This window comes from Hyperolius riggenbachi, chromosome 2 (genome assembly GCF_040937935.1).
Source record: "Hyperolius riggenbachi isolate aHypRig1 chromosome 2, aHypRig1.pri, whole genome shotgun sequence".
Taxonomy (NCBI): domain Eukaryota; kingdom Metazoa; phylum Chordata; class Amphibia; order Anura; family Hyperoliidae; genus Hyperolius; species Hyperolius riggenbachi.
This window is the reverse complement of record NC_090647.1, coordinates 372506569-372534174: the sequence shown is the minus strand read 5'-3', so window position 1 is coordinate 372534174 and position 27606 is coordinate 372506569. Positions and strand designations below refer to the sequence as shown.

Sequence of the window (27606 nt, the reverse complement as noted above, 5' to 3'; positions counted from 1 at the left end):
TTTTCGCTTCAGTGTCTCTTTAAAGTGTACCAGAGATAAAATGATATAAAAGTTTTATACATATCTGGGGCTTCCTCCAGCCCCCTCTGCACCGACTGCTCCCGTACGTCTTCCTCCGCCTCTTCATTTGGATGGTAGAAGCCGTTATCTTGGCCAGTCGGGGCAGACGCAGTTCGACCATGCACCAGTCTCGCTCCCGCGGCTGGGAGCGCTCTGTGCCTGCGCAGTAGTACTGCACAGGCTCCGAGCAATCCTCGTTTGGCCAAACAAACGGGGCTTCTACCGGCCAAACGAGGAGGCGGAGGAAGATGGCGTAGAAGCGATAGGTGTGGATGGGGGCTATAGGAAGCCCAAGGTATGCATAAAACTTTTATATCCGTTTATTTCAGGTTTCCTTTAAAGCAAAACTAACAAGAAAACAAAAAAAACAAAAAAAAAAAAACAGCCCCAGGGGGGCACTTACCTCGGTATAGGAGTAACCTCTGGATCCTAATGACATTTCCCCTCCTCTTCACCCTCTGGGATCCAGCTCTGGCAGTCCCTAAAAATATAGCCAACAGGCTTGTCGACTGTAGCGTAGTAGTGCCTGCAATATTTACCTGCCGCTACTGCACCTGCGCTGGAGTCGGGAAGGTTTATATTTACATCCCCGCTGCCAGTACTGGATCCTGGGCAGTGAAGAGGACAGGGGACAGGGGAAGCCTCATTAGGATCCAGAGGCCTCTCCATCCAGAGGTAAGTACCCACCAGGGTTTGTTTTTTTGTTTTTTCTTTTATAGATTCCCTTTAAAGCTATAGCCATCTTATTAGGGACGGGTAGTACATGTAACCAAGTAGCAGAGAAAGCTCTAAGTCTTGGGTTTTTGTCATCAAAAGAAGATTTTCTGATAAACCAATTCAGAAATGGCCCCATAAATAGGAGAACATTTTCAGCTTTCTCAAGTATTAAAATATTTGATCCCTACTCCCTACCCGGGGTTCCTCGCTGCTTCGCTCTGGACTCCTACCACAGCCGCTCACATCTTCTCCTTTTCTCTCTTCTTTTCTTTTCCTCTTTTTCTTTTTATACACTCAGAATGAACGGAGGAGAATAATATTCTCTAGATATAACAGGTGAGACTAGATTTTCTCTATTATAGGCCTCCCTGGTGTATGACCCCCATGGGCCCAGGGAAACCGTGATAATAACAATGAATATCTTACCTACTACGTTGGTCTTATTACCTATATTACATACTAAGCTAAATATATAAAGTAATGACATTATGTGACCACTGGTTTTCTCCTCCAGGACCCCAAGACTCATATATGTTTTCTTTTATGTCCTCATACGAAACTGAATTGGGCACTGATCCTATATGTTGACATATCCTGTTATTGCTTAACTACATAGGTCTGGTGATACATCTTCCAGGTGTTTTTTTTTTTCATGTTATGACTTATGACATTTATGCAAATTGTATATGCATTTCACTGTATCTATTTTATATTAAAATAAAAGAATCTGAAAAAAAAAAAAACATTTGATCCCAGTCTTTAGGATCAAATTACCGTATTTTTCAGACTGTAAGGCGCACTTTTTCTCCCCTCAAAATAGGGGGGGGGTCAGTGCGTCTTATAGTGCGAAGGTATGCTAGCAGTTTCCCCCTAGCTTGCATCTCTCTTCTCTCCCGGGGTGTCGGCACTCCTCAGGTGACTGCTGTGGGGCTGTGAGGATCCCGCTTACCATCTGTCCCCGGAGGTGGCTGATCAAGCTTGCGATTGAGCAGGGGCACTGCCAATCACATGTTCCACCTCTGTCCTGTCCCTGGAGCCATGGCTGCTCAATTTTTCAAGTAAGGGGGGCCTTGCCAATCACGTTCCACCGGAGATGCTACTCCCGCTTGCGAATGAACGGGGGACTCTGCAAATCACATTCCACCTCTGTCCCCTGTCCCCAGAGTGGCGGCTGCTCAAGCTTGAGTTAGCCAGCTTTAGAGCCTGACGTTGGAGCCCTGCGTCAATTCAGGAGGGGATTGATGCCAATCACAGCCGATCCTGCTCTTTTACAGGACCAGCGAGTGCAGTGATTGGCCCCAATGACGGAGCTTTGGTCCCTCCCTCACAACCCATTAGATCCTGTAAGAAGCAGGCTTACCCAAGCATGAGCAGCCGCCACGCCGCCCTCACCCACTCGCAAGCAAGCGTGAGTAGCCGATTCGGGAACAGGGCAGAGGAGGGACAGAGGTGGAGCGCCCGCTCACTTGCAAGCTTGAGCAGCTGCCGCTCCGGGGACAGGACAGAGGTGGGACAAGACAGAGGGTACAGAGGTGGAACATGATTGGCAGCGCCCCCAATTACATGCAAGCTTGAGCAGCCATTGCTCCAGGGACAGGACAGAGATGGAACATATGTTGGCAGAGGTGGGATAGGACAGAGGTGGAACATATGTGGACAAAGGTGGCACAGGGCAGACAGAGGGGGTCACAGAGGGACACAGAGGAGGACACAAATCGTACAAGGGGGACATAATAATTGGGGGGGGGGGGGGAGATCCACAAGACACTCCTGCACTATGAACGTACGAGGATTAGTATTTTTTCCCCCTGGTTTTTGGCCTCTAAACCTAGGTGCATATTATGGTCCGGAGTGCCTCATGGTCCATAAAATACAGTACCTCTTTATGCATAACCAATCTGACAGTTTACTGCTCACAATTAATGTCTTGCAAACCATACATTAAAGTGGTACGAAGCTCAGCAATTCTTCTTTGATCTAAAAGATTCTTTACAGCAAAAAAGGTACTACCCCCCCAAAAAAAATAAAAAAAATAAAAAAAATAAACCCAATAGCAGTCAATCAAACATAGCAAACGCATAGTAAACATAGCACTAGCTTCTTCAGTGGGAAGCTTCGTGCCATTGACAAAAAAGAAGGGATTACAATAATAGCTGATAAGAAAACAAACAAGATAATATAAATGCTGCTAGCAATGTCTCAGCTGAATACAAGCCAAAAGTTTACACAGGAGAAGTCACGTCCTCGCTGTATACATTGCAATATATAAATAAAGCAGCTATGCAATAAATTACAATGGCAGCTTTCAGTGCAGATAAACTGTTACTTTGGGAACTTATAATTTGTAAAAAGACAATGCTACTTGTGCACAAAAGCAAGTATGATAACTGTATCGGAAATTAAAAAGTAGGTAAAAAAGTTTTTACTGAATGTTATGTCAGAGTTTAATCCCTCTTTAATGTTAGCCTGTGGCATAAAGCATGTAAAGTCTAAACCTGTACTTATATAAGATTTGGCAGATGTGGCAGCTTTTTTTTCCCCTTAAATTATACCCGTGTTCGGTTTTTATTTTTTTGTTATTGTATGTGCCCCACCTCATCACAAAAAGGGCCTTGGCCTTTTCTCCTTGTCAATTGTGCAGAGAAGTTGGCCTTTTCTTCTTGTCAATTGTGCGTCTGTTCTAAATGCAAATTTTTGCACACTGCCTATCAATGGGCTCTGCACATCTATGCTGCTAGTAATTCAGATGCAGCCTGTCTTGGGAAGCACTGCCACCTCTCCCTGCTGTATAAATAATGTAAGTTTACTTTATGGCTAGCTGCCTTCATTTGCCATTTCAAGATTGCATTCTGTTTTTATTCTAAGTTTAGGGATTTAGTGCATAGTCTAGCATCTGTTTTAAATATAAGGTTTGCCTCTAGGGGGCTCTGCATGTCTCTAATGGTAGTCATTTCAGATGCAGCCTGGTTTAGGAGTGCTGCCAATTCTTCCTTTTTCTCTATAAAAAAAAATTGAAAAAAATGTGTAAACCATTTTATGGCCAGCTGCCCCCAGGTTCACACTATGTTTATTTGGTAATTAGAAGTTATGGTGTCTTCTATGAAGAATGACCTCATTGCGGTGGAAGACTCCAGTATGGAACAATCTGCATTCTAACGGTCTTGGAAGCTAAAGTCCTGCATTATGTTAATTTTGTTACATTTGTTTTGAATGCAAGTTGTGTACCCTGCCTATAAATGGGCTCTGCACATCTATGCTGCTTTTTATTCAGATGCAGTGTGTCTTGGGAAGCACTGCCACCTCTCCCTGCTGTATAAATCTCTGTGTGCTTACCTTAGATTGCTTTTCATCAAGTCAGTCAGTTATCTTTTCAGGAAAAAACATAGTCAAAGAAAAGCAACAGCAAGATTTGAACCGGGTAACTGATATTACATGTAGTAATACAGTGTACTGTTGCCCTTTACAGTGCCCATTACATATTTAACTGAATAACGTCACAAAAATATACAGGCTGCCAGCAATTATACTTGTAAGATATTGTGAATTTTTGCAACAGTATTATTGACGCTCTACTACTTACTCGCTAGACACCTCTAGAGCTTGATAAGCAGCTTTCACTCTTGACTGAGGATTTCTCTCTCTCCAGGCTTTCTGCATAACTGGAATACACAAGGAACCCAAAATAAAACAGAAAACACAGCATGTTTGTGGACTGTAATGCTGGATCCACACGGTGCGTTCGCACACTCGATTTCCCGCTCGATTCCCGTCGATTCGTTTATTTCCAACATGTCCGATTTGGATTTTGATGGATCGTTAGGTCGATTTGGCATACTTTGCATGCGAATCGACCTAACGATCCATCGAAATCCAAATCGGACATGTTGGAAATAAACGAATCGACGGGAATCGAGCGGGAAATCGAGTGCGCGATAATGCTGGATCCAGCATTATTCTAAATGTCACCAGGAAGAAATCTAGACATAACAATTCTACTCAGTTCATTAAGCTAGTCCCTAACAAAACATTTTAGTCCATTCAATTTACACACAGAATGTGGTTACAAAGAACAATAAAATAAAGAAGCCATAGAGCACACTCCAGAACTTGTGACTGAATGGGGCAATGACCACTAAGAAGCAAACCAGTGCTTGGTAAATAATAGCAGTTACCCCAAAAAATAGAAAGAAAAAAAAAAAAAAAAAAAAAAGTTTCCAAGAATAAAGCTGCATACGCACGACAGATGGAACTCTAGGTGGCCTGCAGGATCTTCAAACAACAGTAACTCTCGAGTGCGTTGTTCCTCTCCTAACTCTGCTCAACAAAAGCCACTCCACTGTACATTGAAACATTGTCCCTTCCTCTTCCAGTACAGCAACATTACATGACAACCCCCATTCCATTTAAATGAATGGAAGCATTTTTTAAACAATGGTGATAACTTTCTGTGTGAATTACATAACCGTCGCGGTAGGCCCCGTGATCTTGGCTGCTACATGTAGCATCCAAGATGGCTGAAATTGAGCTTGCATCCCCCTAGGCTCAAAACGTGACACCACGAGGAAAAGCCTGGCACTGATGCCAAGCTAAAAGCATTTCGCTTTGGCTAAAATAGCCACTGCCAGCACCCTCACAGAAACTGGTTCTTATACTTGGGAGATAGATCTTGTAGAATTAAAGGAATACGGAGGTGAAAGTAAAGTTATAAAATAAACAATTGTAATTATCCTCCCCCTTCTAAAATTTTAGATATCCCACAGTTTTATTTCTGTTTCATGGTCTCTGCTCAATGACAAATTCATTGACGTATGCCATGAACTATTGAACCTTGTAATCAATTTTCTGCTCTCAGAAGCTATTTTCTGACAGGAAAGTGTTTTATAGCTGTAATTCGGTGAGGGTTACGCTATAGCCTAACCAGGTCCAGACTGGACAAAAATTGTCACTTGCATAGCTGTTTAACTCTTTTAGGCAGCAAAAGAAAAAAAAAAAAAAGGAACAGAGTATAGTTATATGTGCGCTTTGCACTGTACATACACATGTCTATCTCTGTCACATGTAACCTCGGTATTTCTTTAACCAGTTCACCCCCAAGTAGTTTTTACCCTAACGGACCAGAGCAAATTTCACCCGTCAGCGCTCCTCCCTTTTATTCCCTAATAACGTTATTACTACTTATCACAACAAAATGATCTATGCCTAGTTTTTTTAGACCACCAATTAGGCTTTCTGTGGGTAGTACATTTTGCTAAGAATTTTTTTTTATTCTAAATGCGTTTTAATGGGAAAAATAAGAAAATAATTGAAAAAAAATTTCTTATTTCTCAGTTTTCGGCCATTATAGTTTTAAAAGCGTAGATATGCGGCAACACGTATTTTTGTACGCATTGCAGTCCGCAACAGCGCTAATTGCAGTAGGGAATGCGTCCAATAATACGCATGGCGGCCGGCCGACTGGTGAGTCGTCAAAAACGAAACTAAGTGACAGCGGGGGACCGGAGGATACCAGAGTGGCTCAGAGGGCACAGGACTGCTGCAGGGGGCTGGTAATAGCTCCAGGTAATTGAAACTCTTTAACCCCTGTTCAGTTAAGGTTCTCTTTAACCACTTGAGGACCCACCCTTTACCCCCCCTTAAGGACCAGCGCTGTTGTAGCTGATCTGTGCTGGGTGGGCTCTGCAGCCCCCAGCACAGATCAGCGTGCAGGCAGAGCGACCAGATCGCCCCCCTTTTTTCCCCACTAGGGGGATGATGTGCTGGGGGGGTCTGATCGCTCCTGCCTGCCGGGTGTTGCGGGGGGGGCACCTCAAAGCCCCCCTCCGCGGCGAAATCCTCCCCCTCCCTCTCCTACCTGCCCCCCCCCCTGGAGATCCGGGCTGCACAGGACGCTATCTGTCGTGTGCAGCCAGTGACGGGACGTCCCCTGTCACATGGCGGCGATCCCCGGCCGCTGATTGGCCGGGGATCGCCGATCTGCCTTACGGCGCTGCTGCGCAGCAGCGCCGTACAAATGTAAACAAAGCAGGTTATTTCCGCTTGTGTTTACATTTAGCCTGCGAGCCGCCATCGGCGGCCCGCAGGCTATTCACGGAGCCCCCCGCCGTGAATTGACAGGAAGCAGCCGCTCGCACGAGCGGCTGCTTCCTGATTAATCAGCCTGCAGCTGGCGACGCAGTACTGCGTCGCTGGTCCTGCAGCTGCCACTTTGCCAACGCGCGTTATGAGTGCGCGGTCGGCAAGTGGTTAAGTCAATCTCATCTGGACTGTAGTGTAGATGACATATCACCATTAATCCAAAGTGGCTTGCTCAATTCAAATATATGGAATGGGGTTTGGAATAACCTAATATAGTGGCAGGTATTAGGCTAAATGTACCACCAATTCTAAGCCTGAAACTTCCGCTGCGAGTGGTAACCAATAATAACACAACAAAAGCACCACTTGAATAACATTTGCCTAGGATGCATAAAGAGACACTATACATCAAGAAGAAAAGCCATCCATATGGCAATAATGATAATGAGTCAAAAATAATTTCTCAAAAATATCAAAAGTCTTTATTGAATGGGTAACTAGCACAATAAAAACAAATAAAAACTACAAAATACAGCACATATGGGCGTCATAAATAAAGATCAAAATCTCTCATAGATATAACTCACAAGGAGAAATGCAAGATATAAAATCTGTATATAGCACACAAGGGATTGTGGATAAGATACAGATCAATAGTGTATACTGGACCAAAAAGCAAAAACACACAAAACCACACAGAGATAATACCTATGTACACGCAGACACCAGTCCGGGTGAAAAAAGACAGGAAGATAAGGATGACAAAAGTGTGAAGCTAGCAATTTGACTCCAAGACCTCCGTATATAAATATGTGAAGGTATCTTACCACACGCGCCCCCACAAAAGACGTCCGCCGTGCTGTGCCTCACATGTATCGCAACAAACTGTTGCTTCTTCAGAGGATAGCGGGGTACTGGCTTGTTCCCAATTAAATACAAATTGAATTTCTTTCTGGCACAGTATACACTACACTATCTTGCATTTCTCCTTGTGAGTTATATCTATGAGAGATTTTGATCTTTATTTATTTATGATGCCCATACGTGCTGTATTTTGTAGTTTTTGTAGTTTTTAATTGTTATTATTGTGCTAGTTACCCATTCAATAAAGACTTTTGATATTTTTGAGAAATTATTTTTGACTCATCATCATTATTGCCGTATGGATGGCTTTTCTTCTTGATGTATAGCGAGTGGTAACCAAGTCATGGAAAGTCACCCTGTCCTCTTTCTTACTGATCTATACCAATTGTGACTACACTATATTCCGAATACTACAGAATGCTAGGAAATTGCACATACTACTAATATTACTATCCGGGGTGGGGCAATCAAGCTTACTTAAGACTACTATTTGGGGGCTCACATAGCTACCCAGTACTGTTATTGGAAGTACACAACTTGCTACCTAATACTACTACCTCAAACCTGATAAATCTATTTACCATTTTAGGGATTGGTCTAACCTTTGTGATTTACAGAAATATGCAGCATTCTTACTTCTAAAGCAAACACTGAGATAGTTAACCTCTTCAGTCTAGTGGCGGTTTAAGCCTATGCAGACTAGAATGTCTGTCCAGGCTTTCTTCCGCGTTTACGCGCGCGCACCCGGCGGCTTACACTCCGCACTGAATGGTGACAAGGAGCCAGCGCTCCTCTGAGCCAATCAGTGAATAGGAAGTATAGAATTCACATAGTTACATCCAGTAACAATGTGAATTCTTAATAAGGTTTATAAATAAAATGTTTCCCTCTCTCTGTCTCTCAGCTCCTGTCACACAGATCAATCACTGTTCTGTAGTGACAGGAGCTGAGAGACAGACTGACAGATAACTGGTAGGACAATTTTTTAATAAAATTTGCCCCCTCATCCCTGAATTTTTAACCCCATAACTGTCTGGAATCCCCGATTCTCCCTCTTCTTAGCCATTTATTCCCTCTGATCTACTAAGATCTTTTTCTTTCAATCTTTTTCTATCTATACTCTATTGTTCTTCCCCCCCCCCCCCCCCCCCCCCACACACACACACAAAAAACCTGTCCATCCAGCAATAATGCCCAGGCAGCGTTTTGAGATGTTGTCAAAGTTCTTCCACCTAAATGACAACACACAAAGTGTTGTACATACCGACCCTGCCCATGACAGACTGTTTAAATTGAGACCCCTGTTGATCCACCTAAGTGCAGTGTTCATGGATGTGTATACCCCACACCGGGAAATTGCTGAGGATGAATCCCTGGTAACGTTTCATGGGAGACTTTCCATGAAACAGTACATCCCAAGCAAGAGGGCAAGATGTGGGGTTAAAATGTATAGGGCATGCGAGAGTGGCACTGGCCATATATTCACCTTTAAAGTTTATGAAGGCAAAGACTCCATTTTGCAGCCAGCTGGGTGCCCTGAGTACATTGGCATTAGTGGGAAAATAGTGGTGGACCTATTAAATCCACTTCTCCACCAAGGCTACCATGTCTACTTGGACAACTTTTACACCAGTGTGCCATTGTTTAAGTTCCTCTTCTCAGTCCAGATTGGCGCATGTGGGACGGTGAGAGCAAACCGTAAAGGCCTCCCACCAGGGGCGTTGCTAGGAACCTAGGAAATCCGGGGCACCCATGGGCACCAGGTCGGGAAAAACCTGCGATGTGTGTAGGGTGGAAAATGGGCGTGGCCATGTAGGGAGTGGGCGTGACCATGCATGGGACCAAATGTAGTTGAAATTAGAAGCCACGTAACCTAAAGATAATGGGCATGCCCAGCAAAATGTTGGATGGAGGCATTATATTTATACAAAAAGCAACAGTAATCAAACCGTGTCAGTTTAAAGATGAGATCACTCAAGTAATGCCAGGCAATATATTACTGCAATATAGGTATTCAAATGCACAGCTGATAGGTCTGTGCCCAAAATAGTGCTGGTGCTAATCCAATAAGAATACGAGAATGAAACAAAGTGCAAGCAAAAAAAAATCAATAAACAAAATGACCACAAAGCGTTCACCAAATAAGAACAAAGTGATAGCCAATCACTAGTAGAAAGCGAGGCTGCAGATGTAAGGTAAACAGATGGGGTAGGTACAGCAAGTATATTTATGGCCCGGTGGTTGCTTACCCAGCAATGGAGAGGCAGAGGAGTCTGGCGGACCACACTGCGCTGCCCAAAACGGGATCCAGTACGACCGCCATACCCCCAGTGCAGTGTCCAAGACTACATAGTTCAGGCTCCAGGAAATCTCCCACCTCCTGTCAGGACTGTAAAGTAGCTTCCGTTGATGAGACTCCAGCACATATCCCTCCGCATCACCCAGATAGTGCACCTTGGGTATATTGGATTGCTGCACACAACCATTTATTACTAAGTAAGGCATATATTGTATCATTTTAACCGTGATGAGCTGTAGAATAGATTTTGGTGTGTTTTAGGACTGAGGCCCAAGTCATGTGATTTTTTTTCAAGTGCCAAAGTGAAAAAAAAATGTAAAAAAAAAATACAATTTTCCAAGTTATGATTCAATTTGACCGGTTTCGAATGTTCTGATACTCCAGAGGCTTTGCTAAGAAAGAATGACCATTACTTTTGGTGCAAAAAATAGCCTTGAAAAATGCATTAGTGCTGCTCATGGTTGACAGAGTATTTTGAGGCCAAAAAGAAAATCGGATTGTGTGTATAGGGTATCATTTTCACCGGGACAAGCAAGAGAATAGTATTTGGGGTCTTTGAGAGATTGAAATGAAAAGCAATGCAATTGTTATTTTCATATAATCTGCAACAAACTAATACAATTTAAAAGTGAATACTTAAATAGTTACCTTAGGGACTGCTTTTTAAATGTGTATGTCATGAGGGTGTATTACTGCTATTTTTGCAAATAAGGGCTTGTAATCATTGGTAGTGTGCAATGAGAAAACCAAAAAAAAAAAATGCACCTTTATTTCCAAATAATATATTGTCACCATACTATGTACTAGGGACAATTTAAAATCTTGGGATAACCACGACAAATGGGCAGATAAAATGTGTGGGTAAAATGTTCAGTAGCATTGTTTATTTTAAAACTATAAGGGCTGGAATTGGAGAAATAGTATATTTTTTCATTTTTTCCTTTGTTTTTCCCTTTAAAATGCATAGAAATTTTAGTAATTACTAAAAACAAATATCACCCCCCCCCCCAAAGCCAAATTTGTGGCGAAAAAAAACAAGATCTAGATAATTTACGTGTGAGGAGTAGTGATAAAGCTATTGGCGAATGAATGAGAGGAGCGCTGAAAGGAAAATTGCTTCAGTCCTTAAAGGGAACCCAAATTGAGAAGGACATGTATTTTTCTTTTTAAAATAATACCTTCTGCTGATCCTGTGTCTCTAATACTTTCAGCCACAGCCCCTCAACAAGTATGCAGATCAGCTGCTCTGACTGAAGTCAGACTGGATTAGCTGCATGCTTGTTTCAGGTCTGTGATTCAGTCTCTACTGCAGCAAATAGATCAGCAGGACTGTCAGGCAACTGGTATAGTTTACAATGAAAACATACATATCCCTCTCAGTTTAGGTTTCTTTTAAGGTGAAAATAGCTGTGAGGCTGAATCGGTTAATATGTTCTTCCAAATGAAAGCCTTTAGTAGTTTCCATATACATAAAGTAAGTTGCCATTTGCACCCCAGATCCAAGAATTAGGTAACTAGCTGTCCCACAGATTAAAGCACTAAATAGCCATGTGCTCCAAAATAAAAGTATTACAGTATTACAGTACATAGCAAGGTGTTTTCCCAGATAACCGTATTCAGTATCCATGCGTGCCACTACAGATAGCTGTATCAGGTAGCTGTGTAAGCTTCATAGATAGCAGTATTAAGCATCTATATGTAAACCCCAGATAGTGGTGCAAAGTAGCCATATGAGGTCCCTCAAACATTAGTATAAGCTAATGACCTCATTGTGGTGGGAGGGTCAAGTATTTAATTTGCATGCAAGCTATTATGGAAACCTAACCTCCTTTAATGGTAATTTGGTGCATCTTATTTGAATGCAGGGTGTGCATGTTGTCTCTTAGTAGGCTCTGCACACTCATGCAGCTAGTAATGTGGGTGCAGTTTGTCTAAAGCAGCGCTGCCTTTCTCCACTGCATACAAAAATAATGTTTAGTATAAGCTAGCCATGTTCATTTCAGATAAGAATATTAGGTAGTTGCGTATGTGTAACGCCAGCCAGTAGTATTGGCAGTATGTGTTCCTCCCAGATAGCTTATACATAGTTACAGTTATTTGGGTTGAAAAAAGACATACGTCCATCGAGTTCAACCAGAGAACAAAGTACAACACCAGCCTGCTCCCTCACAAATCCCTGTTGATCCAGAGGAAGGCAAAAAACCCTTACAAGGCATGGTCCAATTAGCCCCAAAAGGGAAAAAAATCCTTCCCGATTGTAAGCCTCTGGCAGGGCCCTCCTCCTTAGTGTTTCCAGCTTAATTATGTAGTCTTACTGTCTGTCATCCCTCTTGTGTACTAGAGCAGTCTCTATTTTGACCAAAGACACTGAACTACTGTTATCAAATCCTTAGCATGATCTTGATCTTGTTTTGTTGTGAGCTCCTTGTATGTCCTACCTTGTATGTTAAAGTGAACCTCCGGGCTAAAAATCTACTCAGCAGAACTGAAAAGGCTTGGTGTTTCTTTAACACTTTCACAGCATCAGAACTTTGTTTTTCTTACCAAAGTATCATTTTTAACTGCATTTTTAGCTAAGCTCCACCCATCAAAGAAAACTGCCCAGGCTTTTTTCCCCTGATGCCGTGCAAAGCATGATGGGATTTCCTATGTTGTTGTACACATTGCCTAGCAACTGGGAGGGGTGATCAGCACACAGGACAGTTGGAACTGTGTCTCATGCTCCCTGTCAACTCCTTTCAACCAAAAAGATGGTTACCCTCATGAACTCAAACATTTGCCTGTTCTTTTAAAACAGGGTGGGTAAGAGATTATATTACCCATGTATTTTAATTAATATAACTAATGTAACTTAATGACAGTATGTTTGTTTAGGCTGAAGTTCCCCTTTAATCCATGTATCTATTGTGCAGCGCTGCGTAATATGTTGGCGCATATATATATATATATATATATATATATATATATATACATACATACATACAATTAATAATAACAATAGTAATAATAATAGACATATCGGGTAGCTTTGTGTGCTCAAATAGCAGTATTGTGTAGCCTTTGAGTGTCCCCACATTAAATTTTCCATGTTATTAATGTGAATTATAGAGCAACATATCTTTTTATTTGAGGATTATGTTTGATTGTAGGAAAAGAGGAGCTGAGCTATGCCAAGGGGGTGATGAAGAGTAGAGTTGGTGGAGGTGCTGGATGGAGCCATGTCCAGAATTATGTAGCTTTATGAGTAAGGGACATTTCAGATGGAAGACTGCCAACATTTCCGGCATTTACCGCTAGGAATAAAACATGTCTTAATGGGAACGTTCATTTCTCATCACTTGGTCAAGTGACACATAAAAAGTGCGCTCTTTACGTATCACTCCAGCAGCCGCCAGAGAGATATGTAGAGGGCGCACCTCTCGGTAAGCAACCGTTATCGGCACAGGAGAAGGCCGAGGACAGTGGCATGGGAGCGATCCATGCGGATGGGGCTGGAGGAAGCCCCAGGTATGCATAAAACTTTTAGTTTAAGTAAGCTCTGGTACACTTTAAGCTCCAGAAAAGGGATGCAAGATCTTGCAGTATACAGTTTGTTTGTAAACAGGAGGCTAGAAGTTCTAAGATATCTCTAAGCAGTGTTCCCCAACCCTGTCCTCAAGGCCCACCAACAGTGCATGTTTTGTAGATATCCAGAGGTAGTTAATCAGCTCTTATGAGACACTAATTACCTCATATTCAAACTAAAAGAGCGCTGGTGAATTTGTTCTAATAACTTTATTTTTCTATGTATATACACACATTGCATTTAAGAAAGTTTACCTAAAACAATATGAATTCCTCAACCACTACCCCACATACAAACCACACCACACATACATACGTGGGAGCTATGCGGTGTTCTAAAAATGTATATATGCAAAAAAATATATATAAAAGTACGTGCATGCACGTGTGTGCCAGGTTTTTTATAGAACTTGTGGGTAAAAATCAATGGTTGATTCCACTATCACTTTTCCAAATGTATACGAACAAACTGTGCATATAGAGAGAGACAACCAGCCAACAGCTTACGATATGGGGATCACTGTCCCTTAAAGGGAAGGTTCAGGGAGGGGATTCAAAAAATAAAAATAAATTTCCACTTACCTGGGGCTTCCTCCAGCCCGTGGCAGGCAGGAGGTGCCCTCGCCGCCGCTGCGCAGGCTCCCGGTGGTCTCCGGTGCCCGACCCGACCTGGCCAGGCCGGCTGCCAGGTCGGGCTCCTCTGCGCTCTATTCCTGGGACTTCTGTGTCCCACGACGGCGCGCTGACGTCATCGGACGTCCGCCCGGCTGTACTGCGCATGCGCCTCCTGCCTGCCACGGGCTGGAGGAAGCCCCAGGTAAGTGGAAATTTATTTTTATTTTTTGAATCCCCTCCCTGAACCTTCCCTTTAAGGTTGTGAGCATCAGTTCCTCAGTATTACTCCATATTACTCACTCCTTCCAGATGATGGTGCAGTCTATCGTCCTGGCCTCACGCCTCCGCTGATATGCGGATTGTAGCCGCAACTGTGCGTCCAGCGGGACCAGCGCAATACCTCGCGGACAAGCGATGTTCCTCCGTGCGTTCTTCCGGGTGTGACGTCACTCACCCGGCTTCTTACAGTTCTCGCGATTATTCGGCTTACCCTGGAATCCTTTCTCACTGAGAAAGGAAGTGTACACGCTGTGCGGTCCACTTTGGTTTTTCCGGACACTATAGCGTGAATGTATTTATTACTCAGCGACAGCCACAAAATCCAACCTAGGTACCATGAGAGTCTTTGGGGCGCCCCTCCAAACCTCAGATTGACATGTTTCGACAAGTCCACTTGTCTTCCTCAGAATCTGTACCTAAGTTGTCAGTGGAAGGCACCATCTTTAAATATTCTGTAGGTTCCTCCTCTTCCTGCTTCGTCCATCATTCATTATACTAAATTGATCCATTTCCTTTACATATATGTAATTGTCTCTGCAGACCAAATGGTCGCTTTGAGTTGTGCAGAGAATATACTTTTAAAAAATATATGTATATATATGTATATATATATATATATATATATATATATATATATATATATATATATATATATATATATATATAATCAATAAATAAAAATATAAAAATATAAAAAATATATAAAAATAAAAATTATATATATATATATATATATATATATATATATATATAAAGTATATGCATATATGCAAAAACGCACCTCTGAAGAATACATTATTACACTACATGCATATGTATGCATAACAGAACACCGCTTCTCCCAGTTAACACCGCATTGCTCCCCTCATACATCATACTACCTCATACCACAAATTCATACACCCCATTTTATCATAAAAACCCAAAAATCTCCATTTCCTCATTTAATCCTCTTGGTGCCAGGGTCTCAAGATTAAAAATCCATTTGCTTTCGCTCCTGGACATTTTTGCTATATAATTACCTCCCCGGTGATCACGTTCAATTTTCTCTATCCCACAGAATGTTGTATCATACACATTGCATGCATGGTATCTTTTGTAGTGCTTAGATAGGGGATGTTCTTCCCACCCTTTTCGTATATTGTTGAAATGTTCCCCAACTCTTTTATGTAACTCCCTCTTAGTCCTACCAATATACTTTTTCCCACATGGGCACATTATGCAATAAATAACACCCCTACTGTCACAGGTGATTAGTCCATCAATTTCATATTCCCCATGTGGTCCTACCACTGAACTTATTTTAGAATAACCTCTCGTGCTTCGGCAGTTTTTACACCTGCCGCATCTCACAAACCCCCTGGATAACTCTTTATTTGTTCTCCTTTGAGTGATTGCTGCAGTGGCTATTTTGAGACCCACATTCCCTGTTTTTTTATATATAAATTCCGGGTTTACAGGCAATATTTCATTCAGCACCTTATCATCTCTTAACAAGTGCCAATGCTTAGTGATCAGTTTTTTAACCAGATGACTTTGTGCACAATATTTGAGATTGATTTTTAGAGAATGATCTTCAACATTATCCCTATATTTTTTAATAAGTAACTCTTCCCGTTTCAATAAGTCTACCGCCTGTTTTGCATTTTCAAGTATAGAGTCTTCGTATCCTTTTTCTCTAAACTTTTTGCACAGTTCATCTCTCTCCCCCTTATAATTTTCCTCATCAGTACAATTCCGTTTCAATCTCACCAACTGCCCTTTGGGAACATTATTCAACCATGCAGGTAGGTGACAACTTGTAGCGAGTATATATTCGTTCACGTCGGTCGGTTTCTTGTATGTACAGGTCTTCACCTGGAAATTTTCCACATATATTTTTAGATCTAAAAAATTGACGGTCTCTCGACTGATGACCGACGTGAATCGAATACCCCTATCGTTATCATTAATCTCAATCAGAAATCTCTGCAAGGACTCCTCAGAGTCCCTCCAGACGAATAGAACGTCGTCAATGAACCTTTTCCAGAGGACCAGGCCCGCCCCGGGTCCGCCTGGCCCATGGATGTTGTGCATCTCCCAATGGGCCATGAATAAATTTGCGTAACTCGGGGCGAACCTGGTCCCCATCGCCGTCCCACTCGTCTGGAGGAACCACTCACCCCCAAATTGAAAAAAATTATGCTCCAATATAAATCGAATTGAGTCCACAATGAATTGTTTCTGTTCAGGCTCCAAATTCGGGTCTTTTGCCAAATAGTACTGGGCAGCTTCAATCCCCTGCTCATGTTGTATAATAGTATATAGCGCTGTAACATCCAGAGTCCCCAATATCCAGCCATCCTCCCATTCCAACCCATTCAATAAATTCAAAACATGTCTAGAGTCCTCCAGGTAGGCCGGAGTATCCCGAACATATCCCTGAAGGAATGTATCAACATATCTTGACAAATTTGATGTAAGGGACCCAATTCCCGACACAATCGGCCTACCCGGAGGATCCAACACAGACTTGTGGACCTTGGGTAGGTGATAAAATACTGCTGTTCAAGGGTATGCAATTTTTATGAATTCAAACTCTTTGCTATTAAGTATACCCTCTTGCTTTGCCCCCTTTAATATAATTTCTAGCTGTCTACCAAAGACAATACTTGGGTCACCCTTTAGTCGTTTGTATGTGGTCCCATCATCTAGCAGTCTGTATGCCTCTCGCTTGTAGTCTTCTGTATTCTGTATGACCACTCCCCCCCCCCCTTATCTGCCGGTCGTATGGTGATCTGTTTATTGTTCTGAAGGTCCTGTAGTGCTTTATTCTCCCTGGTAGATCGGTTATTCAGAGAGGGTGGTCGGGGGTCATATTTTCCTCAAGTCCTGTTCTATACTCCTTTCAAACATCATCATTTCTTTACTAACCTCACTTACTGGATGGAAACGGGAGGGATTTTTTAGAGCTGTATGTTGAAAGAAATCACTACTATTATTAGTCTGTCCCTGTATTACTGGGTTTTTATGAAAGTATGTCGCTGAGTAATAAATACATTCACGCTATAGTGTCCGGAAAAACCAAAGTGGAACGCACAGCGTGTACACTTCCTTTCTCAGTGAGAAAGGATTCCAGGGTAAGCCGAACCATCGCGAGAACTGTAAGAAGCCGGGTGAGTGACGTCACACTCGGAAGAACGCACGGAGGAACATCGCTTGTCCGCGAGGTATTGCGCTGGTCCCGCTGGACGCACAGTTGCGGCTACAATCCGCATATCAGCGGAGGCCAGGACGATAGACTGCACCATCATCTGGAAGGAGTGAGTAATATGGAGTAATACTGAGGAACTGATGCTCACAACCTTAAGGGACAGTGATCCCCATATCGTAAGTTGTTGGCTGGTTGTCTCTCTCTATATGCACAGTTTGTTCGTATACATTTGGAAAAGTGATAGTGGAATCAACCATTGATTTTTACCCACAAGTTCTATAAAAAACCTGGCACACACGTGCATGCACGTACTTTTATATATTTTTTTTGCATATATACATTTTTAGAACACCGCATAGCTCCCACGTATGTATGTGTGGTGTGGTTTGTATGTGGGGTAGTGGTTGAGGAATTCATATTGTTTTAGGTAAACTTTCTTAAATGCAATGTGTGTATATACATAGAAAAATAAAGTTATTAGAACAAATTCACCAGCGCTCTTTTAGTTTGAATATATAGTGCTTGAATTTACCAGTGGGTTAGGGGGCTCATCACTGGATTAAAGTAGCTGCAGGTGGGAGGATTGTGGAATAACTGAATTACGTCAGGCAGCGCCATCTAGTTCATTCAAGACTAATTACCTCACCTGTGAAGGTTTGTGGTTTACCGCAAAACATGTACTGTTGGTGGGCCTTGAGGACAGGGTTGGGGAACTCTGCTTGAGAGGACATAGTAATGCACTAACATGGGAGAAACTTTGGGCTATTCAACACATGTATATGCTTGAAGGACACTTCCCTAAATAGGCCAAAATGTTATTTCATATTGCATACAAAACTTGCTTATAAATGTTCCTTCTGATTTCTGACTAAAACTTCCTGTATGCCCTGTGTGGAGTAGATTTTAGTTTTTCTGCAGAGGCTAAATATTAGTTTTGGCTTCATATGGGAGACCATATAATCTTTTGGAGCAACATTGACTCATTCCTCCTATGTAAAAATCATCCTTTAGCTAAAAGCTAATGTTTCCTGGACCTGACCAATGAACTCATAACTTTAACAATACCCAGCCAGGTAAATGGAATTATGTGCTATGTGACCGAATGTGTAATTAAACAAAAGTAACGAACACTAGCTATAGTCATAATATTTTTTAACAGATCTAAGAATCCAAATAATTTGATTATATGTAGCCTTCAGGGAGTTAAAAAGCTTTGTGTAAAACGAATTATAAGGTGGTGATAGATATTGCATATATCATAATTTTATTAAAAGTATTTCCTATCCTATTTACAGAAGTATTGCCAACTCAAGTTAGGTGAAATTTGCCTTCTTAAAACAGAAGGAAATTTGCAATAATTCAGCTATAAGTGAACATTTGTTTTTACCCACAATGCACCACTGCTGAATATGCAAATGATCTCTTTTCACCCCTATAAACCAGGCAAGCATCCAGAACCGCTGGTGAATAACAAGGCTACATGTGGGGTTGATGTGGCTGTGTAATATTTAAAGCTATAGGCTTGCTATACACCAGCGGTTCTGGATGCTTGCCTGGCTTACAGGGGCAAAAAGATAATTTGCATAATGAGTAGTGGTGCATTGTGGGTAACCACAAATGTTCACTTATAGCTGAATTATTGCAAGTTTCCTTCTGTTTTAAGAAGGTAAATTTCACCCAGCATTGCTTATTAGTAGGAGGACTTTTTGGTCTCTATCATCCAGCTATACATTCCTAGTGGTCAACTCAAGTTACTGTTGTAGCTAAAAGGCTTCTTTACTAGACAGCTGCCTGACCTCAAAGTTGGCGCAGAAGACAGGCAATGACATAACCAGGGAGAGAAGTGTGGCATAGGGCAGGTGAGGTATGTCTGGGTTTCTGTACCCATAAGCCTAGCCAAACATCAGAACTTATTGAGGCTTTTTGGTGGCAGTTAGCACTGCTGATGTAAAAAGGCTATACAGTGCTGCAACCTTGCTACCAGTTGACTGTGATGTACATATCTACAGGTTTGCATAAAAAATGTATCATCACTTACCCTTATCCCCCCCCCTCCCCCCCCCCCCCAAAAAAAAATCTTCATCCAAATATCTTTGTAAAGTTGGTGTACTTTAACAATCTTTATTACATAGTCAAAGTCACCAAAGCTCTTGCATGTCTCATTGTGAAATCTTCCTCAATTTGCTCTAAGATGTTAGCTAGAAGGGAGTGATTACTCTAGACATATACAGTACAAGTGAAGACAGATTTCCTGCAGATATGTTAAGCATTCCGGCTCCAGAGCAATAAATGTGTCATTGCCATCCATCAGTTAGCATAATATAAAAAAAAACTAACTTTTGTTCTAAAATAAGCTCATCGATGCATGTTGAACAAGGATATTACTGTCATTTGCTTGCCTTTTCGGGTAGTAAAAATATAAAAATAATTACCAGCATCAGAGGGCCGTAATGAATCTGTATCGCATGTAAAAAATGTCTGGTGATCCTGTGCTGACAGATTCATGTCATAATATGTAAGGGGCTCCTTGCCAGTTACCCATGTATACCTGCAAAATAGTGCAAATAAAACAAAAAAGATAGTCATGAAAATGGACAAATATGTTAACATGGGATCACTGAGCACATAAAAGAAGAAAAAAAACATTACTACTATACAATGCTTTACATAAGCACAATTTTTAAACAAACGGTTAACCAAACAAGCAGGGCCGGTTCAAGTAACAATTGGGCCCTAGGGCAAAATTAGCCCGGGGGCCCCATAACAAACACCCCCGACCAAAAAGCGCCATTAGAGGCCCTTTGTTGCAGCCAAATTTCCCTCCTGGGCCCCTGAGCTGGCTGCTGACCCTCCCCCAATCACCTCCCAACTTAACAGACTTTGCAGAGACCCTGGGGAGCAACAGTTAAGATGGGAAGGGACACCTTGGGGGCCCATACAGGCTCTGGGGCAATAGCCCATTTTTTCCTACGGTAGCTCCGGGCCTGCAAACAAGATTACAGATGAAGAGATTGTGCTTGAAATGTTGCATATTTTTTTTTACAATGGCTCACTTGAACGGCCTGTTTTAGATCACACCACAGCATTTAAAGCTCCTCCAAGGTTTTTCATTGTTTTATTTACATATTTGATGCCACCTTTTTACACACACAAAAAAAAATGTATTACAAACAAGTCTCTTTCCCCCAGCAATGCTGTCTTGTCCGTGATCACATGATCATGATGATAAATTGATCAAAAGCCAATCAGGATGGCTCTTGATTTCTGCCACAAGACTTTGGCTGTCAGATAACAGCTTAGCCACAGCAGGTGCCACAATCGGGGGGGGGGGGGGGGGAGGGGGGATTTTGGGGAGCGATAAATCACATGATCATAGTGATTACGGGTCAGCAGCCAAAGAACATGGCTTCTGACCATGATGGAAGATGGCAGCCTTAAAATGACAGCTCAAGGTGGCCAAACATCAGGCAACATGGTGGCCGATTGACCATCTTATTCAACTATTATAATCGAATTGGATGAAAATCGGTGCCAAATGCATGCCTGAGCAACGATGCAAGCAATTTCGGGCATGCTGCAAGATGTAGGGCAGACTTGCTCAATCGGGTGCACAGCAGTAACGGCAAGCGATATTGGGATAAGCAACGAACGCAAAAATGTATAGCATACAGGCAGCATGTATAGGGCTAATAAAGAGCGGCGGATTCGGAAGATGGACAGGTAATGCATAAATGCACACACATACACGCAAATTTATACACTAGGGAACAACAGCAAGGCGATGGACTCGGCCAATACCAAAGAGATTTCATGCTGAAATTGATCGGGAATCAGCCTGTGGTATATGGGCAGTTGATAGACGATATGAAGTAACAGGGCCTGATGAAACACACACAACACTGAAGCCAAAGAAAAAGGGTGCCACCGTTTTTAGCTCGAAAGTTAGGTGGTTTTAGGCCTCCTACTATAACATTGTGACTTATCCTACCTAATAATAGGCAAGTGTCCCTGCGTCTGTCCGTGTGTCAGTGCTTTTTAGCACTGCGCATGTGCAGGGACAAGACGCAGCGACACTGCCGAGAGCAGGAGGAGGACCGGGCCAGAAGGGGGGGTCATGTGTGCGCGGCGGGAGAGCGCACGAGGCGCGCATGCGAAGTGTGCACGGCTGGCGGCATGCGCACGCACGGCGGATTACTGACAGACCTAGCCCGTTTTTAACCGGGCTAAGGTCACTAGTCAATAATAAATCTACTATCATTGCTTTATGCAGCATTTACTTGTCAAACAAGAGTTCAGCTTGAACAAAAGGTAATCAAAATGGCTCTATATTGTTTTTCTGAACAGCAGGGCTACACAAGAGAAACACACACCTGAACTAACAGGAAGAGACAAGTTACTCAGTACCAGTATTTAAGATTTCATCATCATTCTGTAGGCTTGCATGCGTATTCCATCAAAGACTATATATGCTTTTTGTTCATAGCAATGTAAAATATTGTACAGAATCACAATCATTTTATTTCGTCTTGCGCGACTGGGTCGTGCCCATAATTAGGCTTGGCATGTACAAGGCTTAAAGGAGTCATCAGGAGATATGAGGACAATAAGTGCTACTTACCCGGGGCTTCATCCAGCCCCAAGCTCCCAGGATGTCCCTCGCTACAGCTCCACGGTGAGCCATTCGCCTGTGAACCTTACCGGTCCCCGGGGATGACGTCAGGTTGACCTACTGCGCCTGCGCGAGTGGCGCTGTCAATCACCACCATGTGGACCAGAGCGTACTGCACAGTACGCTCCGAACCACGTGGCGGTGACTGACAGCGCCGCTGGCGCAGGTGCAGTACGGGACGACCTCCAGGTCGGCCCGACGTCATCGCTGGGGACCGGGAGGCAGCAGCGGCAAGCGGCTGACGGCGGAGCTGCAGAGAGGGACATGCTGGGAGCTTGAGGCTGGACGAAGCCCCTGGTAAGTAGCACTTATTTTCGTTATAATCGCCCTAATGACTAAGTGTAGGACACACAAAATATGACAGAGATGCCATTTCACATACAGAGATTTTATTTATTTATTGTATTTATAAAGCACCAACATATTACGCAGCGCTGATATAAACAGGGTAGCATAATCCAAATGAATACAGACATTTAACACAGAATTTCATCACAATTATGTACAATGTTCAGCAGTTCAAACATGCATTACCAGTTAGAGCTTAGGAAGGGGGACCGACCTAAGGTAGGGGGAGATGGGGAATGAGTGAAGAGAGTTCAGCGAGTTGACTGCAAAGGGGAAGAAGCGGTTCCTATGCCTTGAGGTCCTGATGGAGATGGACCGAAACCTCCATCCTGAAGGGAGCCTACTGAAGAAGCGGTAGCCCTGGTGTGAGGGATCGTTGGCAATCCTCAATGCTCTGGAGTGCAGTCTGGAGTTGTAGAGGAGGTACAGTGGGGGAAGTGGTTTCCTGATAATCCTCTCTGCTGATCTGATGACCCTCACTAGAGTGTCTGTTGCTGGCAGAGGAGCCAGCATACCAGACTAGGATAGAAGAACAGAGGACAGATTCAATTGTAGCAGAGTAGAAGCGTGTCAGAGGTTTCAGGTCCATGCCGAACTTCTTCAGTTGGTAGAGGAAGAATAGCCTCTGCTAGGCTTACCTCTGGGTGGAGGTGGTGTTGGCCTTACAATTTAAGCCATTGAGGATGGTTGTGCCCAGGAGGTGGGCACAGGGAACTCTTAAAACTTCCTTCCCATCAATGTGGATTGGAGGTGGGGTGTGGGCGTCCTTCCTAAAAACAACAATCATCAGTTTTTGCGGTGTTGAGGATCAGCCTATACTTCCTACACCACTGGCAAATTGTCAACCTGGTGGCAGCAGGCCGGCTCATCATTTTTGGTGATGAGGCCAACTATGGTGGTTTCATCAGCATATTTGATTACACTGAGAGTTTTCCGTGGATCTGCAGTCGTTTGTATATAGGGAGAATAGCAACGGTGACAGGACACACCCTTACGGGGCTCGTGTAGGTGGTCCTTGGTTGTGAAAGGATAGCACCTAGCTTAACGACCTGGGATCTGTTTGTGAGGAAGTCAGTGATCCACAGGCACAGGGTAGGGTGGACATCGAGTGCAGCAAGGCTCTCCTGAAGTATTTGGGAACTGATGGGGGCTGGCGCCAAGCTAAAATATAAGAGAAGGATCCTGGTGTATGTGTCTGGTCTATCCAGGTGGTCATTGACTAGATCCAGGCAGATGTTAATGGCCTCATCGGTGGACCTGTACGCAAACTGGTGTGGGTCTAGCAGGGCCTGGCTTTAGGAGGGGCAGAACCATACTTTCAAAAGTTCAGACGATATTTTAAAAGTTGTACATGTAGAAATACATAGATGGAATATACACTCACCTAAAGGATTATTACGAACACCTGTTCAATTTCTTATTAATGCAATTATCTAATCAACCAATCACATGGCAGTTGCTCCAATGCATTTAGGGGTGTGGTCCTGGCCAAGACAATCACCTAAACTCCAAACTGAATGTCAGAATGGGAAAGAAAGGTGATTTAGGCAATTTTGAGCATGGCATGGTTGTTGGTGCCAGATGGGCCGGTTTGAGCATTTCACAATCTGCTCAGTTACTACGATTTTCACGCACAACCATTTCTAGGGTTTACAAAGAATGGTGTGAAAAGGGAAAAACATCCAGTATGTGGCAGTCCTGGGGGAGAAAATGCCTTGTTGATGCTAGAGGTCAGAGGAGAATGGGCCAACTGATTCAAGCTGATAGAAGAGCAACGTTGAGTGAAATAACCCATTGTTACAACCGAGGTATGCAGTAAAGAATTTGTGAAGCCACAACATGCACAACCTTGAGGCAGATGGGCTACAACAGCTGAAGACCCCACCGGGTACCACTCATCTCCAGTACAAATAGGAAAAAGAGGCTACAATTTGCACAAGCTCACCAAAATTGAACAGTTGAAGACTGGAAAAATGTTGTCTGGTCTGATGAGTCTCGATAGAGTCAGAATTTGGCGTAAACAGAATGAGAACATGGATCTATCATGCCTTGTTACCACTGTGCAGGCTTGTGGTGTTTGGTGTGGGGGATGTTTTCTTAGCACACTTTAGGCCCCTTAGTGCCAACTGGGCATCGTTTAAATGCCACGGGCTACCTGAGCATTGTTTCTGACCATGTCCATCCCTTCATGACCACCATGTACCCATCCTCTGATGGCTACTTCCAGCAGGATAATGCACCATGTCAGAAAGCTGTAATCATTTCAAATGGGTTTCTTGAACATGACAATGAGTTCACTGTACTAAAATGGCCCCCATAGTCACCAGATCTCAACCCAATAGAGCATCTTTTGGATGTGATGGAATGGGAGCTTCGAGCCCTGCATCCCACAAATCTCCATCAACTGAAAGATGCTATCCTATCAATATGGGCCAACAATTCTAAAGAATGCTTTCAGCACCTTTTTGGATCAATGCCACGTAGAATTAAGGCAGTTCTGAAGGCGAAAGGGGGTTAAACATTGTATTAGTATGTTGTTCCGAATAATCCTTTAGGTGAGTGTAGACTGTGTGAAGCTTTTTATTTGTTAATGATAAGCACAAAACAAACAAACAAAAAAAAGATTAAAAAGTATTTTATCTAAAAATGGAAAATATTTAACATCACAAATGAAAATGAACTATACTTTTCAATCACCAAATCTTGAGACTACTCTGCAATGAGATTTTTTTTATAGCCAGTGTAAGGGAGGGAACACACTTGCAGGGACATTTCCCCCTGTGATTCCCAGGCCTCCATCAGCTATTGCAGTTATATTTGGATGGTTTTCGCTGAAGGGTGAATGGTACTTGGAGGAGAGATGAAAATTTACATTGTTCTGATAGAGATTACAGATATTATTCTCAGGTCCATAACTTTAATGCTCAAACCAAATGTTTCCTTCTATGACACAACCTCCTTGCCAACACTGCAAAGACATTGATACATACCTTGAAAAGAAAAGAACCTAAGCCAACGACAAAGCCTTAAAATGAAACGTCAGGCAATAGAGAGAAAATGAGATCTACTTACCCGGGGCTTCCTTCAGCCCCTGGCAGCTGATACGTCCCTCGCCGCAGCTCCGATGTCCCGGGGTCCCCTCTGTTGGAGATGCCAAACTCACCAGGGCAACATCCTCTGCACCTGTGCCGCTTGCGATTACGTAGTCTGGAGTGTTCTGGATGTGTACAGTACACTGAACCATGTCAGCGTGACCGCGTGCGGCTCTCATGCAGGCGCAAGAGATGCAGACCTGGATAGGTCGGCATCTCCAATGGAGGGACATCGTGCTGCGGCAAGGGACATATCGGCTGCCGGGGGCTGGAGAAAGCCCCAGGCAAGTACATCTAATTTTCTCTATATTGGCTGACGTTTCCTTTAAAGGCTTTAAGCTCAACTAACTTCAGCTTTGAATACCAATCAGGAATAAACTAGAGAAAGGGAAAAGCTGAAAAATCACACTAATGAAAAGCTCAAAGTAAAGGTACTGATTTGAGTATGGAGATGAAGAAAGCATTTCAGACCAAGTGCTATAGCCAAGATACGCAAAGACTTTTTATGGCAAATTACTGTATATGCCCTCCCCTCATCTATCAGCTCTGCTATTGAACACCTTAGGCCCCTTTCACAGTAGCATGTTGCGTTACCCTGTTTTGCTGCAGGGTAATGCTATGCCAATTTAAGTCTATGAGGCATTTCATACTTGGCACAGTGCAATGCGATGCAGGGGGAAGTCACGAATTTGATGCACGGGCTACAACGTGTTAGGGGCTGGCTTGCAGTATGACCTGCCGCGACCAGTAGTCATGCAAATCCATGTCGACGCAGCTTTTTAAAAACTTTTCAGCATTCGGTTTGTGGCGTGCATGAGCGGAAGCGTATTTTTTTTTCACACAATTTGAATTACTGCCACAGGGAGTGCTAGAGAGCCTCACTTCCTGCTTGGCTTGCAGACAAAAGGGAGCTTACCACGCACTGCCTCTGTAAGCTCTGAAGGCTATTTTTAGCGTTGCTGTGTGACCATCGCACCACAGCACTTTGCCATTGCCAGTTAGAAGCGTGAAACTGGCCTTGAAGGAATCATCAGCCAACTTTATCTAAAATCTGATTTACTTACCTGGGGCTTTCTCCAGCCCCTCACAGCTGTCTGTCCCACGGTGAGCGCTTCGTACGCAGCCGGCGCCAGTCCAGGGTTCCCACACGATGCAGAGGACCCTTGAGTGAAACGCTGCTGTCATCAAGCCCACATTGTCCGTGGCATACTGTGCAGGCGCAGAACTACTGCGCCTGCGCAGTACGCTGCGGACAATGTGGGCTTCACTGACAGCGGCGCTTCATGCAGGCGCAGTAAGGACGACCTCGAGGTCATCCTCTGCCCCGTGCGGGGACTCTGGACTGGCGGCTGCGTACGGAGCGCTCACCATGGGACAGACAGCTGTGAGGGGCTAGAGAAAGCCCCAGGTAAGTAAATCAGATTTTAGATAAAGTTGGCTGATGATTCCTTTAAGGTAGCTAGAATGCAGGAATATATTTCCAATCACTAATGCCCTCCCTCTCTCCGGAGGAATCATTCAAATTTGATGAGCCTAGAACTATAGAATTAAAAAGTGCACGCTCTCAGATGCCCACCAGCAATGCCCCTGGTCCTCATGGCTTTTTGGTGTAATGTTATTAAGCCTTCCTGGGCATGCTCTTCCATTACTTTATGAACAAACCGTGGTGAGATAAAGAATGAGGGTGGGTATGACCCGAGTGGACAAAAATCTGATAATCATTGATTATAATCAAAATACAAAATCTTTATTATTAATCGTATACATAATAGAAAATGTTAAAAATGTGCCCCCTAGCCCCTCACACACACCCCTACCCTCTTAACCCACA

At 43.2% G+C, this 27606-nt stretch overlaps 1 protein-coding gene across 3 annotated transcripts in view; it reads right to left on the bottom strand.

Moving 5' to 3' along the window:
* Positions 1 to 27606, bottom strand: part of ST7L (suppression of tumorigenicity 7 like) — a 424041-nt gene that overhangs the window by 276956 nt on the left and 119479 nt on the right. For all 3 annotated transcript variants that reach the window (XM_068269737.1, XM_068269735.1, XM_068269736.1), the window contains exons 5-6: positions 20099 to 20214; positions 4358 to 4436 (exon numbers count right to left, since the gene is read on the bottom strand). In XM_068269737.1, the coding sequence (XP_068125838.1) occupies positions 4358 to 4436; positions 20099 to 20214 (195 nt within the window). The remainder of the gene's footprint in view (positions 1 to 4357; positions 4437 to 20098; positions 20215 to 27606) is intronic.